At 40.6% G+C, this 17,764-nt stretch overlaps 1 protein-coding gene across 1 annotated transcript in view; it reads left to right on the top strand.

Moving 5' to 3' along the window:
• LOC121299252 (ras and EF-hand domain-containing protein-like) overlaps positions 1-17,764 on the top strand; it is a 67,222-nt gene that overhangs the window by 14,560 nt on the left and 34,898 nt on the right. Inside the window, exons 3-6 of the mRNA XM_041226920.1 lie at positions 756-846; positions 4,016-4,111; positions 11,942-12,019; positions 12,116-12,231. Coding sequence (XP_041082854.1) covers positions 756-846; positions 4,016-4,111; positions 11,942-12,019; positions 12,116-12,231 — 381 coding nt within the window. The remainder of the gene's footprint in view (positions 1-755; positions 847-4,015; positions 4,112-11,941; positions 12,020-12,115; positions 12,232-17,764) is intronic.

Genomic DNA, 17,764 nt, shown 5'->3' with positions numbered 1-17,764 from the left:
CATGGGAAGCAAGAGACAACAGGTGGTTCTTGAGATTTGATTTAAAGCGAGCGACGGTGGGAGCGCACCAAAGCTGGGAGAGAATTCCAAAGAGTCTGAGCCATGAAGCTAAACAAGCATTCTCCAAGTGTGGTGCACTTTTGCTTGGAGGACCTCAGCTTGTGGGCTGGGACATAGCGGATTAGCAGGTTGAGGAGGTACCTAGGACCTGTGATGAAGGGCATTGTAGGTGAGCAGGAGAGTTTGAAAATAGTCCTGAACTTTGCAGGTAGCCAGTGCAGCTGAGCAAGACGGGGTGATGTGAGCACTTTTTTTACATCTGGAAAGGACAAAGATAGGAGAGTACCAGTTAGAGGCGATGAAGAGACACATTCTGAGAGTTTCAGAGGATTCAGCAGATTCTTGGGACAGAAGGAAATAACAGTATCAGTAGCGGGGGAATGAGCAGGAAGATTAAAATTAGCAGTGATTAAGAAATGGTCAGAGAGAGAGATATCTGAGATGGAGAGATTGGAGAGGTCAAGACTCCTGATGATGAGCAGATCCAGGGTGTATCCCATCTAACTACAAACAGCATCAGAATCCACGTACCAAGCAGGTCAAGTCACTTGAATCAACAATCGCTATTTGCTAGGTGGTATAATGGGTTAGTGCACTATGCTGTGCCCTGAGGGATGCAAATGTCTTGGGGGCTTTTAATCTGCCATCATTAATCATCATGATTTAATCTAACTTTATTAATTATGAACACACAGAGCCCAGGATAAAGCAGCTATGCAGCTGCGTGAAATGGAGGAGGAAATGGACCAGCGGATACAGGCATCTGAGAACAAAATTAGACAAGAAGTAAGTGTTATTAAACTGAGATACAGTCATGCTCATTTTTTAAAAAGCTTCAGGATTTGTCATGTGAACTTTACCAGGGTTGATTTGGTTTGGAATTGGAATTAGCTTGGAGTTGGAGAGTTGGCTTTTTCTTATCTTGCAGGGATGCAATTGCTCACTGCTGCACAGAACGCGTACACACGAACTGCCTGGCTCCAAGGGCAGTGCTGCATTTAGGGTGGAGTGTCTTTGGTGTCCAATGCAGCTAACACCCTTTAGAACAGCTTAACAATTTGCTAAAGATTATGTGGGTTCTTAACTATTGTTTACATAAAGCAGCTTACTGTGAGTGAAAAAGCTAGAAAATATGAGCGTGTACATTAATGGATTGTACCCTCACATGCAGTATTTAAAAATTACTTAGTATTCTTAATATTTACAATGCATTTCACCACTACAAATGCCAATCTTAAGTTATGATAAATGCAAAAGAGAATGTATTAGTTATTGCAGTTAATAATTTGGCAAAAACCAGTGCAACAAATAATTAGTTGTGTAGGAAAACAAATGCTTAGTGATGAGGCTAAAGCGATCCGATTTCAACCAGTACACATTTGTCTAAAAGCATCTTGTTGAGCCAATCAGAGTACTCTGCTCACCCAAGCCATTTTATAATATATATGATCTTCTGATTGAATTGTGTTTTTTTTTTTTTTTAAATAAATGAGTAAGTGCATTCTGTTATACAGCGAGTGTTGAGAGGTCTGGGATTGAATAACTACCTTAAGGATATAAACATTTGCATGAGGCCCAGTAATGTATATTATGAATAGGTTTAACCTCCCACAAGCAACTTCCAACCCGTTTACAATTTCCAACGCATTTGTTTAAATTTGCAGCAGGTCACAGCAGTTTGTATTGGGACACTTGTCATCCCAGTTATGAACTGACATAAATGAATATTCATGTCACACAGCAACAGGCAGATATGTTAATATAACACGTGCCAAACCTCAGCCTTAAGCATGGCTGTGAGAAACCAAGAACACAGTTACCAGAAATAAGCAGCCAATGACTACATCAATATCACGCACACTGTATGTTTTTCTAAATACATTTTATAAGCAAACTTTGCCTTTGTTATACATATTGCAGATTGTGGAAGCAAGATGGAACCAATGACAGCACTAATTTGATGGTGGGGAAAAAAAGAGATCAAGCTTCCTATAGCTGTGCAAATGATAATGTAGGATTAAAAAATACTGAGTGAAGAATACTAAGTATTAAGGACTTACACACACATCTCTTATGTCCTTACCTGGAACAGCTGCTCATAAATGAAAGCAACTGTGTATGCCTAGGTCTTATCTCTGGAACACTAGGAATTTTCTAGGCAAATAATTTAAACAAATCTAAATTACATAATGAAGAAAAGGACTGCAGACTTTTAGCATTTGTGACAGACACCAGAGCCTGAAAAATAAAGTAATTGTTATTATTGCCCTCTACTTTATATAAACTGTAATACTGTAGTTTATTAAATATTGACCTGCGGATGACACAGCAGGTTCCATGTTGCTCACAGATTGCTACTTAGTCAATGGGAGATGTCTCTTAGATGACTGCGGAACATTAAGGTAGAATATCTGTTAAAACAAGAATATCCTTAAAAACAAGAATCAAGCAAAATAATGAAAACCTGAATATGTCTGTAAATTAAATATTTGAAATAGTTAAAACAGCAATAAAAGCACTTTTTACCAGTCTAATTGCAATAAAACTCTGCTCATTGGGCAACATGGTAGTTGACCTTAAAGTAGCCTTCCCGATGTGCCAGGGTTCTATTACCGTAAAAATCGTTGTACAGGGCGCACTGGCGTAAAAGTTGCCCACCCCCACACCCTCCTTTTTGAGAATTTTAGAAAAAGCTTTTTTTTGTGTTTTAAAGTACATTTTTCACAATTTATTTTTTTCCTACATGCTCAACACCAATGAAGAAAGATACACGGGTTTAGTTTTGAAATAATACTTGTTTGAAACATTTGATTCCATTAATAATTTTACAATGTTTTTGTTTTTAGTTAAACTGCTAGAAAGTGTCTAAATAACTGGTTTAGTAAATTTGAATGCACTGTTCAAATACGTCAAAATATAGATATAATAGATATAATACTACTACAGTGCTGTAAATTCCAGTAGTGTAAACCACTGACAAATGGTACTTGAATGGATTTAGAACGTAATAATTAACAGAGAGTATTAACCTATTTTATTTTAGCTTATCAAGTACTCAAACAAGTTAAAGAACATATCATCTTTGCTTTACTGAACTTTTTTTTTTCCAAAACCATACTTGGACAATAGTTCCGGCTGCATTGGCTTTTACAAATGTGTTGTGTTAATTCAAATTTACAAGAAAAGTTTTAAACAGTGGTGCTTGCCTCAACTAAAAAAGGAAAACGAAAAAATAAACTAAACAGTGCACCTTCTAATAACCAGTAAACAAAACATCTTAGTGTTACTTACGGTACAGTACACCTGCATTAAATTTCCAGCTGTACAAATACATTAATTAAGTTTCTTAATTTGAACCATACACATACTTTACAAAGCATTCAGAATGACTAAGGGTATTGAAAGTAAGAAATTAAAACTTTTCAGAAGAACAGTGGTTTTGTGTTTTTACCTAGCAACATGACCTGAATGCTGTAGATCCTAAAAAAATAATTGTGGTGTTGACAGTTACGTTTGCGTGAGCTATAACCGTTGCCGTAGTAATCCCATAGTGGCACTGGTACAGTAATTTAATGTTAGACACACCGGCGCATATGTTGTTGCACTGGTGTATTAATCGCTCCCTTTTAAGTGCCCTGCAAAATGGCTAGAAAATCGACTTATTTTAGCACCAGCGTTTTTTATGATACTTAATTAGAAACCTCAGAACTTCCATCCAACAATCTGGAAGCTGCATTCCAGGGCCCTACAACACAGTATATCGCAACCAAATATTTTTAATATTATGGAAACTATGGACAAAGAGTGACCTAATATGGCTGTCATATTGTGGTCATGGGTTTGTTTCTCGGTCATAAACACCAGATGCTTTAGATTCATTTTGTTTGTGGGAGAAAAAAACAATTTAAATATAAGGGGTGCTATAAAATGAATTGTATTATTTTGTTTCTTGCAGGAAACCAGAAAAGCTGAAGCTGCTCTAGGTGACATTAAGCGTCAGTATGATTCAGAAGTCTCTGAACTGCAGGTCAGAATGAAGAAAATGAAAATGGTAATTACAGTATCCACAGTCAATATGACAGAACATTAACCATTGAAGTTCTATGAAATTACAATCTCTATTGCCATTAATTCTACACCATTAATATAAATATATAGATATATATATATAATATAATACAAAACTAAACAAGATTGGATTTGTTCTAAACAAGATTTGGGTTAATACGGGTTATACAAAAAAGGATGTGACGTCTCACTGCAGTGGGTGTGCCAACAAACAGCAAGCGCAAGCGTGTGAGCGTCCTCCGATCTCACAAGCCTAAAACCAGAATCGCTTTTACACAGAGCAATCCAAAGCAGAGGTGGGCAGGCTACCAATCCAGGGAAAAGAGATCATCTCTGGGATTTATCCACTCTGAATGTGCTCGGTGTCTGGCCAGTAGGGTTTGCTGTTTTGCGATGAGGAGACGCAATCCCTGCCGGTTTCCATCCCTCACATTGAGAATGTCAGCGCCCCCAGCAAAATCTGGCTTCTTTGCACAGCACCGATGCGAACTGGCGTTGTCTAAGCTGTATGACTCAGCGCCAGCACTTTAACTGGATGAGCCTCTCTTTGACCCCATTAAATAAAATTTGTGACTATTCTTTAATACACAGTAGTCTCCGGCTACGAGAACACCCATCGGGAAGCAAACAAAGTGTTTTCTTAGCCGAAGTGCTCTCTAAGACTGAGCTGACCTATAAAATGAACTGAATTAGAGAAAAGTAATAGTCAAGTGTATGTTAATTAACTATAATAGTAAAGTAACAGACAAACTAATGTTAATAATCTGTCAAACTAAATTAACACAGCACCCCTACACATGTTAAAAAATACAGCAGCAGCTCTAGATTAATTGTGAATACATGTACAGGTGCAATATTCAAGACATGCACACAATTATTTAACAGACTGGTGAAGCAACTCACCAGAGCGGGAAACACCAAATTGCTCGGCGACTTGTGTCTGATTCAGGTTTTTTTCTAGAGCTTGAACAATTTAAAACTTTTTGGGGAACGTTTTGCCATGTGTTTACGTGCCATTTTGTAGCGATGAGGTAGACTCGTGGAAATCAGAATACAAAGCGAGGCAATGGTAAAATGACAGTGGTTCTGGAATGATTGACTAAACCAATTCTTGTGCCTCAAGACACTCTCGCGATGACAAGTCACTTTTGAAAATATTGAAAAAACTATTTGAATTTATGTTTGATGATGAGTTATCAGATTACAAAACAGCACTTTATCAGTTCTGAATGAATTGCTATTTGTGCCTGTGACAGGGACAGCCCTGTTGCTGGTTCCTGCACAAATGTGTGGTAGGCAACCAATTGAGCAGTTAGGCTTGCCCACCGCTGATCTGATCCAGAGGTCCGAATTGGCTTGGGGGCGTGCCCATAGATCAAACACGACCATGCTTGACAGACAGGTGCTGTGTTTACATTGAGGACAGCATCCACTCCATGGAAAGAACTACTACACAAAACCTTTCCACTCCTAGATGGTGCTCGTGAAGGCATTGCCCAACCGAGGCTGTTTGAAAAGGCAGGAGTCGGCTTGAGGATGATGGGATGCTGGAAGCCCATCTGAACAACTGAAGCATATATATGTATGCAGTGCCTATAGAAAGTCTACACCCCTTTCAAAATTTTTACCTTTTGTTGCCTTATAGCCTGGAATTAAAATGCATTAAAACATTTTTTTTTCATTTATCTACACATCCTACCCCACATCTTCCAAGTGAAAAAAATATTCTAGAAATTTGTAGAAAATAAATTAAAAATAAAAACTGAAATAGCTTGGTTGGAGAAGTGTCCACCCCCCCCTTGTAATAGCAATCCTGAGTTAGCTCAGGTGTAACCAGTCGCCTTCAAAGTCACACACCAAGTTAAGTTGCCTCCACCTCTTTTAAATTGAAGTGACTCACTTGATTTCAGGGTAAATTCAGCAGTTCCTGTAGGTTCCCTCTGCTAGGTAGTGCATTTCAAAGCAAAGACTCAACTATGAGCACCAAGGCACTTTCAAAAGAACTCCAGTACCAAGTTGTTGAAAGGCACAGATCAGGGGATGGGTTTAAAAAAATATCAAAGGCCTTGAATATCCCTTGGTGCATGGTCAAGACGATTTATTAAGAAGCGGAAGGTATATGGCACCACCAAGACCCTGCCTAGATCAGGCCGTCCCTCCAAACTGGATGACTGAGCAAGGAGGAGACTGAACAGAGAGGCTACCAAGAGGCCAATGGCAACTTTGACCAGCCTTGGCCATAAAAGCCTGTAGCTCTTGCAAAACACTCTACAAATCTGGCCTGTATGGTAGGGTGGCAAGAAGGAAGCCATTACTCAAGAAAGCCCACCTTGAATCCCATTTGAAGTATGCAAAAAACACTCAGGAGATTCTGTAGCCATGTGGCAAAAAGTTTTGTGGTCTGATGAAACTAAAATGGAACCTTTTGGCCTAAATGCAAAGCGTTATGTTTGGCGCAAATCCAACACAGCGCATCACCCAAAGAACACCATCCCTACTGTGAAGCATGGTGGTGGAGGCATCAGGTTATGGGGATGTTTCTCATCAGCAGGGACTGGGGCACTTGTCAGGACAGAAGGCAAAATGAATGGAGCAAAGTACAGAGAAATCCTTGAAGAAAACCTGCTGCCCTCTGCAAGAAAGCTGAAACTGGGACAGCAGTTCACCTTTCAGCATGACAACGACCCAAAGCACACAGCCAAAGCTACACTGGAGTGGCTAAGGAACAAAAAGGTAAATGTCCTTGAGTGGCCCAGTCAGAGCCTTGACCTAAGTCCAGTCGAAAATGTGTGGCATGACTTCTCCATCAACGCTCCCCAAGGAACTTGACAGAGCTTGGGAACAGTTTTGTAAAGGAGAATGGTCAAATATTCCATAATCTAGGTGTGCAAAGTTAGTAGAGACCTATCCCAACAGACTCACAGCTGTAATTGCTGCCAAAGGTGCCTCCACCAAGTATTAACTCGGGGGTGGAGACTTATCCAATTATGATATTTCAGTTTTGTATTTTTATATATAATTTTTTTCTCAATAAAAACTTTTCCCCCTTAACAGTGTGGAGTATGCTGTGTAGATAAGTGGGAAAAAAATCCTAATTTAAATGCAGGAAACTCTGAGGCACTGACACAACAAAATGTGAAAAAAGTTCAAGGGGGTATAGACTTTCTTTCGGCACTATATGTGTGTGTGTGTGTGTGTATATATATATATATATACAGCTCTGGAAAAAATTAAGAGACCACTGCAAAATTATCAGTTTCTCTGGTTTTACTATTTATAGATATGTGTTTGGGTAAAATGAACATTTTTGTTTTATTCTATAAACTACTGACAACATTTCTTCCAAATTCCAAATAAAAATATTGTCATTTAGAGCATTTATTTGCAGAAAATGACAACCGGTCAAAATAACAAAAAAGATGCAGTGTTGTCAGACCTCGAATAATGCAAAGCAAATAAGTTCATATTCATTTTTAAACAACACAATAGTAATGTTTTAACTTAGGAAGAGTTCAGAAATCACTATTTGGTGGAATAACCCTGATTTTCAATTACAGCTTTCATGTGTCTTGGCATGCTCTCCACCAGTTTTTCACATTAATGAAACACAGTAGTTCCCTTTCAGGTACGAAATGTAACCATTACCATATGGGTATTTACCTCCTAAAGACCCTGAAACCTGAAAAAAAATATATCAAAGCTGCTTGCAGAGCCTGTGAAGCAGTCATGGCCCACCCTCGATGGCATAAATGTACTGTGCTCACAGATTTCTGCCATTTTTCCTTTCAATACTGACTTTACAGACAAGCCTTGTTCAGATAAGTACTTCTACCTCTACCTGCTATATATTTTGCATTTATTGTGTTAATGTTATTAAAATAATTGCTGTAATAGTTTTCACTAATTACACACAATTTGTGCAATACAACCTGTTGTTTGTTACGCCCCACTGTGGCCTTGTACCCCACATGAAGCTGGCGGCTTAGTCGTTCCTCCCAAGGGATCGTCTGACTTGTGCCCTCCCTCCAGGCTGCATAGCTCTGGCTTGTTGTTATTTCTCGTTTTTTTGTTGCGGGACATTTTATTCTTGTTTTATTACGAGACATTATTTACTTTTTTAGAACGTTTCTCTTGTGTTTTCTGTTTCTTTTACAGAGACTACATGCAGGCCTGTCTGTAACGTGGTGCATTGCACACGAACAGTGAGAGCAGGACCAAGATATGTGCTTCGGGTGTTAATTGCTTGTAACCTCATCCACAGTACCTTGATGCCATTTTGGTGACTGCTTTTAGCATCACCATTTCGAAGGCTGTTAGTACATTTACGGTACCAAGCTCATCGACTCGCTCCGTTCCCGAACTGGTACTGATACTGAACTCAGGCCAAGGTTACCTCACCTCTACTGTGCCTGTACTGTTCCAGTACTGTACCGACATGGTGCTAAAGTCACTGAACCGATACAGAACCAATACAGAACCGACCCAGTACCATCCTGAAACAGACTCGGTTGTGACCCGGTACCATACACGTACCGTACCAGTACCGTACCTACCCAGTGCTAAAGTCACCGAATTGGTACCGAACCAACCTGGTTCCAGTGGTACTGCACCGACCCGGTGCTAAAGTCACAGAACCAGTACCGAACCAACCTGGTACCACCCTGGTTCCGACCAGATGCTCTACCGCAACGACTTGGTGCTAAATTCACCGAACCTGTACTGAACCGACCCAGTACCGTCCCGGTTCCGACCTGGTATCATACCATACCGACCTGGTGTTGAAGTCACTGAAGCGGTACCAAACCAGTCTTGTTTGGGTCTTGATCCGCCTGGTTGCTGTCTATAAGCAAATTGAGGCAGCACTGGTACATCTGTATACTGTTCACTGCATTGCTTGCTTCTTGCATCATGCCTCGGTTTTATCCCTGCAAGACATGCAAGGCCAGTCTGCCTGTTGAGTACAAGCACGACAGATGCTTTTCCTGCCTGGGGCCAGAGCACGCCAAGGAGGCACTGACGCACTGCAGTTTCTGCGAGTTTTGTGCACATTTCTCTAAGTGCACGCTGGAGAAGCATTTATCCCGCAGCTGTACAGAGTGCTTGGTGTCTCTCACTCCTGCACAGCGCTCTTCTCCATCAACCTCTGTTAGAAAGGTGGCTGCGTCCTCACGCCTTTTTCCACATCCCCATAAAACCAACACACAGGAAGTACCTGCGGTTTGCTTTCAGAGATCAGCGTACGAGTTTCGTGTCTTGCTATTTGGCCTCTCCCTAGCTTCCTGCGCCTTCTCGAAGTGCATGGAAGCTATCCTGGCTCCTTTGAGATTAAAAGGCATCAGAGTACTTAATTATTTGGACGACTGGCCCAACATAGGCAGCTGCCCACGTGGAAGGTCGCCAGCCACCTTCAACAGTTGGGCCTTATGGTGAATCATGCGAAGAGCCAGCTCACGCCTTCTCAGCCCGTCTGTTTAGAGCTCTTTTAGCTCAACAAAGCACTCATGGTAGTGATGATCCAGAGACTTCTGGGCTTGATGGCAGCAGTTTCTCAGACCCTTACGTTGGGTCTCCTGTGCATGCACCCTCTGCAGGCCTGGTTCAACAGCAGGTTTTTTCAGCCTGCGTTGAACCGTGACCACCTATTGACAGTGTCTTGTCACTGTCTAAAGGCATTATCTTGGTGGAAACAGCCTGCCCATCTATGCCTCGGTGCAGCACTGGGCAGTGCCACCAGAAGAAACGTCCAGCCTGGGCTGGGGTGCTGTGTGGAATGGCAGGGGGGCACTAGGTATGTAGAACCCCCCCTTGGCAGGGTCTCCACATTATTTTGGAACTGCAGGCAGTTTACCTGACCTTGCAGAATTTTTCGAGTGAGACATACAGTATGCTTTTCCATATAGACAATACAGCAGTGGTGGCTTACATCAACCAGCAGGGCAGCCTCCGGTCCCCCAGCCTCCATCATGTGGCCCGCAAAATTTTACTGTGGGCACATGAGAACTTCCTCTCACTGCGTGCAGTGCATCTGCCTGGGGTGACAAACTGGACGGCAGACCTCCTCTCAAGAGAGTTCCCAGCGCCTCACCTGGAGAACAAAGATCGATCTCTTTGCCTTCATGGAGTCAACCCACTTCCCTTTCTAGTTCTCCATAATAGGAGGCGGGAACCCGGTGGCAATAGATGCTTTGCACACCAGTAGCTGAGGCAACTGTTATATGCCTTCCCACCACTCGCTCTGTTCCTGCTGTTTCTGGAGAAAATCGGGCAGGACTGGGCCGTGGTGCTCCTAGTAGACTTTATGGGATCCTGACCCATTGAGCCTACAGCTCTGGGTCTGGCCCCTAAATAGTTGCATTTGAGCCATCTGGGTCTATTTAATAGGGTTATTAACAAAATGCCAGAGCAGGATCCATGCGCTCCCAATACGGGTACAAGTCGGGCGTGTTTCAGACGTGGTGCCTGCCTCATGGGTTTGACCTCATTACCTGTCCCATGGCAGTTATACTGCAGTTCTTGCAGGACCTTTTTGATATTTTGAGAGGCAGGCCCCCCTCCCGTTAAAGGTCTCTGGCAGTCATTTCGGCTTGCCATGTCAAAATTGACTCAGGCTCCCAAGGAGCTCACTTCCTGGCAGGGCCATTTTTGAAAGAGGCTTGGCGGCTTTCGCCACTTATAAACGATATTTTTTCTCGCTGGAGGTTAAATGTGCTGCTTAATGCACTCAAGAAGCATCCATTTTAGCCCTTGCATTCAGCTGAGCTGAACTATTTACCAGTCAAAGTGGCTTTCTTGTTTGCTATTACCTCTGCAAACCAGATTAGTGGGATGCAGGCATTCTCCATTGCAAAAGACTGCTTAATTTTTACAGAGGCCAGGACAAAGGTTATGCTCCATACCAATCCTGCCTTTTTTTCGAAGATGATCTTGGCATTTCATGCCAACCAGTCTGTGGAATTGAAGGCTTTCCATGCACCTCCTTTCCAGCCAGTCAGACAGGGAGTGACAGCTCCATATGCTCTGCCCAGTGCAGGCCCTTCGTTTACAAGACGAAAAGTTGGTGGCCATCCGAACAATGTTTTGTCTGCTATGAGGCTAAATCCCATGGTCAAGCCTTATCTATGCAGCGGCTGTCCAAATGGATAGCAGACAGTCAGGACTGCCTATGAGCTGGCCAAATTGCCCCCTCCACAAAAGCTTGCTGACCATTACTAGAGTGTTAAGGGCAGCTTCCCAGTCGACCCTTACAACACAGAGGTGAGTTTCTGCCTAATATTTTTAACCCAAGGTACTTGTTACTGGGGTTCCGTATGGTAACACACACGGCAACCTCTTGACTTTTTAGCATTCCAGTCGTTCTGTAATCTTGCCTTTGCAGTGGCTTTGGTACTCTCACCCATTTGGTAATGGTTACATTTCGTACTTGAAAGGGAACTTAAGTTATTATCATAATCCTGGTTCCCTGAAATAGAAATGTAACCATTAACCTTCAAGGTCGATGCGTCCATGGTTGCAGCAAGCTTGAAAGAAAAGTGGCATGGAGGTCTGTGAGCACAGTACTTTTATGCCCTTGGGGATGGGCCATGACTTTAGGAGGTAAATACCCTTATGGCAATGGTTACATTTCTATTGCAGGGAACCAGGGTTATGATAATAACCTGACATCATACATATTGAAACACTACATTAATTTGTAATGCTTTGTGTGTAGTGGCTCAACAGCATTTCATTCTGAGTTCATTCTTCATTGAGTGGCACATCTAGTAAAAAAAAAAAACAGCTATATAACATGACAAATTTTGTTTTTCACTTATAGATAGAAGAACAATACAAACATATCAATCTGAAGGATGAAGTTGTTGGATTAAAAAGGAAAATCAATGAGTTAACGCTGGTAAGACTTTTCTTTTGTGCTATTAGTTGTATGGACATAGGAATTAATGCCATGAAATTGTTCTTGAGATACTAAAAGCTATGTCTCTTTTTTCAGGAAAACCAGCAACTGAAAAGAGAACTCCTTGAGTCTCAAACAAACATTGCATTCCTTCAGAGTGAGCTGGATTCTTTGAAATGTGAATACACAGATCAGAGTATGAACCTGGAACAGTAAGAGACGCTTCAGTAATAAATACATCAATTGTGTTACTGTAACATATTGCTAACAGAGGAGTTAGATTTGGTACCAGTGCATTGTATTTGATTAAACTTTTTAGAGCTATATCTCAGGAAACCTGTTGTTTATTTTGGCATGAGCATTTGTTTTGAAATTGTTTTTGCTATTCTACAAGCAGTGGGTATAGGATATTGTGACCTACCTTTTTATGAAAATGACTGTGTGTCCTCTGGACAGGGATAAACAGTAACTAACACCTTGCTTCAGGAGCCTGTGAATTATTTTTGTATTTTACTGAGTATTAAAGAGTATTAAACACACAAAAAACTAAGTTTTACTTGACAGTAAGAGCTAACAATTCTGAAAAAGATGGGAAATTGTCAGGTGTTCTGACAAGGCTTTCCTGCATACACTGCTTAACTGGTACAGTAGGTGGGTTCACTTCAGAAAACATGTAGTCACCACTGGGCAGGTGAGATGAGGTCTAAAATCAGAACAATCGTGGTTGTTTTTATGTTGTCATATAATTATATGTGAATTGGAAAAGCCAATTAAAATAGTTGGAATATTAACACATCATGGGCCCGATCTTCGATCTTCGATCTTCGATCTTCGCGCAATCCCCTTGCTAAATTTGTGCCTCTCAAAAAAATAGTGCTTTGGCACAAAAAAGAGATATTCCAAAACGGCACAAAGTGGTTACGAGGCATTGGAATATAGCAGTTTTTTGAGCAATTTGCAAATCTTTGTTTGTGCCTCGCAAAACCGTCTGCGCATTCACTACCAATATAGCAACTGCACACAACAGCCAAGAGAGAATGCAGAATGATGGACAGTCACCATTAGTAATGGCATTACCCCAACAAGCTGCTGTCACTGGTGTTGCCACAGTATGTACCGATATGACAGCAGACGAGACCACACAATATATCCTGCACACATACATACAGGACCATTCAAATACACAATTGGCTCCATAGCTAGGCGCTGAGTTAATGAACTGATAACGCCACTGTTTTATTGAATGCGGACAGTATTATATCATGAGGAAATACTATATAGGTTTCTTTAAGGGCCAGCTGATCTGACATAGCTGTACATTTTTAAAGTAAAATAAGAAAAAATGCTTTGGATACTGTCTTTTTTTGGTGGTGACAAAGTGGTGCAGTGACAAAGTAAACTGTGGTAGCGCACTCTCTGATTTGTAAATGTAACGAGTTCATTCACCTGCAAAGTAAACATCAATCAAGCATTTTTTTATGCATAATACATAGAAATGTGTTATGTTATTCATTCTACTCACCCATTTGAACATCATGATTAAGCCCAGTTTGTAAGGTTTTGAGTGTCGCTGGAATGGATTTTTTTCGTTATGACATTTTTTTTTTGTAAGAATAATAATTAATTTTAAATACGCCCAAAATGTTAATTGCAGCCTACTATGATTTCTCAATAAATGAAGTCTCTGTACAATTAGCAACATTGACATTCAGTAGACTGGACAGCTGCATAAACGGCCAGAAATTACAGTTAACAGAACTGTTTGTCCCGCCTCAGCTAACTTATGATTGGACTGCTGCAGAGAAAATACAGGTCTTTGACTGGTTTATAGTATCACTGGTCTGGCTTTAGGAAAATGTAAGTATGTTTCTAATTACTGACGCATTACCATATGCTAATAGAACCATATTAAAGGAACAGAAGGAAGGCAGTGTACTAGACAGAGGTGAGTGCATGTTTCCACACTCGTCTGTTGGGCATGGGAATACGCTATAAACGTGACTATGATATGAACATGTTACGTTATTATGGAAACAAAAAAAGAGGCTTGTTGCTTGTATGTTTTTGCCATAAATTGACTATGTTGATGCAGTATATAGGTTTGCATCACATTCAACTTTAGGTAAACTGGTCTCGCTATATCATGCAGCATTGAGGTACATTACAAATACAAGATTTAATACTCATCGTTGTATATTATGCGATTTGGTAGGCTGGACTTCTTTGGCTTTACGCAGGTTGAAGCAATGGTATAGTCTGGTATATAAGGCTATTCAATGTAAATTACCCTCTTATTTAAATGAATACCTTATAGCTTCCCATAGTAACCATAGTCTCAGATCTCATTCTATTTTGCATTTTCAAATCCCAAATGTGCGTACTGAGGCTGGTAAAGGATCATTTGCTTATTATGCCCCATGGTCCTGGAATGAGTTCCAGTCTAAACTAAAGCTGCAGACCCAGATATCTGTATTGCAATTTAAGAGTAAACTGCATGATTTTGTGACTGAGAGTTGTAATTGTTTTAAATAGTTGACTACTTTTGCGTATTTTGTTTTAAATGTGATTTGCCTGTGTCTTAATTGTATTTTGTTGTGTATTTGTTCTTGTTATCCGATTGACTTGCTGCTACCTGCTTGGCTAGGTCTTGTAAAAGGGGTTTTAATCTCAATGTGACTACCTAGTTAAATAAAGGATTTTATATATATATATATATATATATATATATATATATATATATATATATATATATATATATATATATATATATATATGGTATTGACTGTTGAGCTACTAAAAAACTTTAAAAAAAAAAAAAAAAATGAAGATACTGCTTTCGGCAACCAGTTTGGGGTCATACAAGTACTAATATATTTGTACACTGTTTTTGCAAAGGCTTTGTTGGGCACACAAGCTGTCGTCTTATATATTATAGATTATAAAACGACGACTTGTGTGTCTAGAAAAAAAAAAAAAATTTTTAGACTGGGGTTAGTATTCCGGTAGTATCATAAAACTAAATGGGTATTCGTTATAATTTTTTCGGAATACTGGTATCCAGAATACGGATGGATTCATTCGGAATACCGTGTTTACATGGCATGGAATAGTTATTAAAATTTCCCACTATTCCAGATACAATATGGGTGCAGTCAATTGCACCTACCACACGCGGCACCACACGCGGCATAAGCAACCTCATCATAAAAACCCACATTATCTCCTCCTGTTTGCTCTGGTACTGGGGAATTTAATATGTTCCTCAGCACGTCGCAGCAACGCGGTTATGAACCAGTCAAGGTGGCGGGACACGGCTGACTGGGTGATCCCCACTGTATCACCTGCTACCTTCTGGAAGGTCCCAGTAGCCAGGATAACACATACAGACAGACACTACCAATTGCTCAGACAAGGCATGACTGCGCAGGTTTGTTCTGGCCAGGTCATCATGCAACATGTGACATAGATATAGTCTGACCTAGTAAGTCTTCTGAACGAGATAGTAGCCTCCCTATTTAATTTATACCATAAAACTTTAGCATGGTATAGTGAAATCGTAGAAAAGAGACTCTAGTACCTTTTCTCTGTTTATTACAAATTAATCCGTAAAAGGATCTTTAATTAGGTATTTGACAGTATCTAGAAAGCTTAGGTAAATCTAAAATCAATGAAAGGCTGTTGCAGAGAAGTTTTAGATTTTAGATAATCCACGACAACGACTCTTCAAAACTATGTTAGGTGACCACTGCTGTGTGACTACAAACAGACTTCACTTAAACAGTGTGGATGACGTGGTCAAATTTGTCAGGTAAGGGAATAGTGGCTGGCCTTACCTGATTCACGTATCACCGCCGGAATTGACTGGTTAAGGGTGGAAAAAGTCTTAACAGTCCAGAATGTTCAGTCTTACTTAATCATAAAAAAAGCATAAATTATTTTTAGAAAAAAGTGATAAATTTTCACTGGAAATATATATTATCTATATCTATCTATATAGTATCTATCTATATATATATATATATCTATATATGCAATAGATATATATATCTATATCCTAACAAAGGAGACCATATAGAAGTTCCTCCATCTAGATTGTACGATCCTCTCTGTAATCTTCAACACCAAAAACATTTCTTTTGGGAGATGATTTTTTGTTATAAGGGGTTTGTATAAGTAAAATCCTATGTATTTTATAACAAACATTCCCTGGTGGAGACCACATTTCTGGTATACAGTGCCGCCTTAGTGACCACCTCTTGAAGAGAGGGGATCTGTCCATCGATTTGGACTACTTAGCAGAGGACACTGAACTTTTTCCCCCTATAAGTGGACTTCGTTCAGGAATCCTGCCACGCCCAGTTTCTCAACCGCGATCCAGTGAAGCAAGTCGGACGGCTTGCTTCAAAATAGTTGGCGCTGGTGCCGGTTGATCCCAAAAGGAGCGTACCACCAACATAAAATCAGGGAATGGTGGGAATGGCTGCACTATGGGAGCTACTGTCTGCGTCCGAAAGATGGACCGGCGGGGCTCTGCTGATGTCGTCCAGGGGATCTGCGAAAAATTTGCAGTACACCCCATTAATCCCAGCATGGAGCTGGGCAATGGTTGTAAACTAGTCTCCGAGGCAATCTCAGAGCAGATGTTCCCTCTAATTTTTTTTGTACTGAGCGGACTACAAAGTTCTCTGAGCGCTACTTTTCTGTCAATGGGCAGCTTAGTTGAATTCTAAATAAGTGACGTCATAGTTAACCCTTTGCGGTCCTATGTCGGACTCTGTTGAAAACCATGATCTAACACAGCATGTGTTGCATTGTAAACCAAATAAAGCCAAGACAACCCATTCCCTCTGATCGGAAAAAGGCGGAGCAAACTGAATAGACCATATACAAGCTGAGCAAAGCCGAATTGAACAGACAGAGGCTGAGATGGACAGAGTAAACATGGTACAGCGCAGGCAGAGAGTTAAGGCAGCCTGAAGAACTTGCACAGATTATGGATGAAGCAGAAAGTACAGAGGAAAGCATTTTGAATGATGATTTTGATCAATCTAGTGATGAGGAAGTAAATATTTCATTTACAGACGACTCTGAGGAATCTGAGGAAAGTGACCACGAACTAGACGCGCAGCCGGCGGGCGAATGGAGATGCGCATCGGTAAGTGCAGATGCTTTCACAAAATTTAGATTTACTGTGATAAATAAGGGATTTCAAGGGAGTACTACTTTGAGGACTGCACTGGAGTTTTTTCAACGGTTTTTTTCACAGATGCTTTGTTTACTGAAATTGTAAATTAAACCAATAGACATGCGAGTGTAAAACTAACAGGACCGCTGCGTCATAATTCTATTTGGAACTCCTGGAAACCTGTTACGTTAGCAGAGATGAAAGCATTTTTAGGTGTTCTGCTTAATATGGGACTGAATGTAAAAACAAACATAAAAGAATATTTCTCAGGAATGGGCTGACAGAATGCAGTTTTTCCAAGATGTATTCAAGAGATCACGTTTCTTGCAGATCTTTTGGATGCTACACCTTTGCCCTCCCCCCACCCAGGTGCCTCAAGCTGCTTTTGTTAGCAGAGGACAAAAGGTCAGGAATGTGGTCAGCTACATAGACACAAAATGCCATGAGCTATTTATTCCCAGGAAGAGGCATTTGCATTGATGAGAGCACCGTTGGCTTCAAAGGAAGGATTATCTTCAGGAGCTACAATCCTCAGAAGCCTACCAAGTGGGGGATGCATG

This window comes from Polyodon spathula, chromosome 2 (genome assembly GCF_017654505.1).
Source record: "Polyodon spathula isolate WHYD16114869_AA chromosome 2, ASM1765450v1, whole genome shotgun sequence".
Lineage (NCBI taxonomy): Eukaryota > Metazoa > Chordata > Actinopteri > Acipenseriformes > Polyodontidae > Polyodon > Polyodon spathula.
The sequence above is the reverse complement of the archived record's forward strand: the minus strand, read 5'-3'. Positions and strand labels throughout refer to the sequence as shown.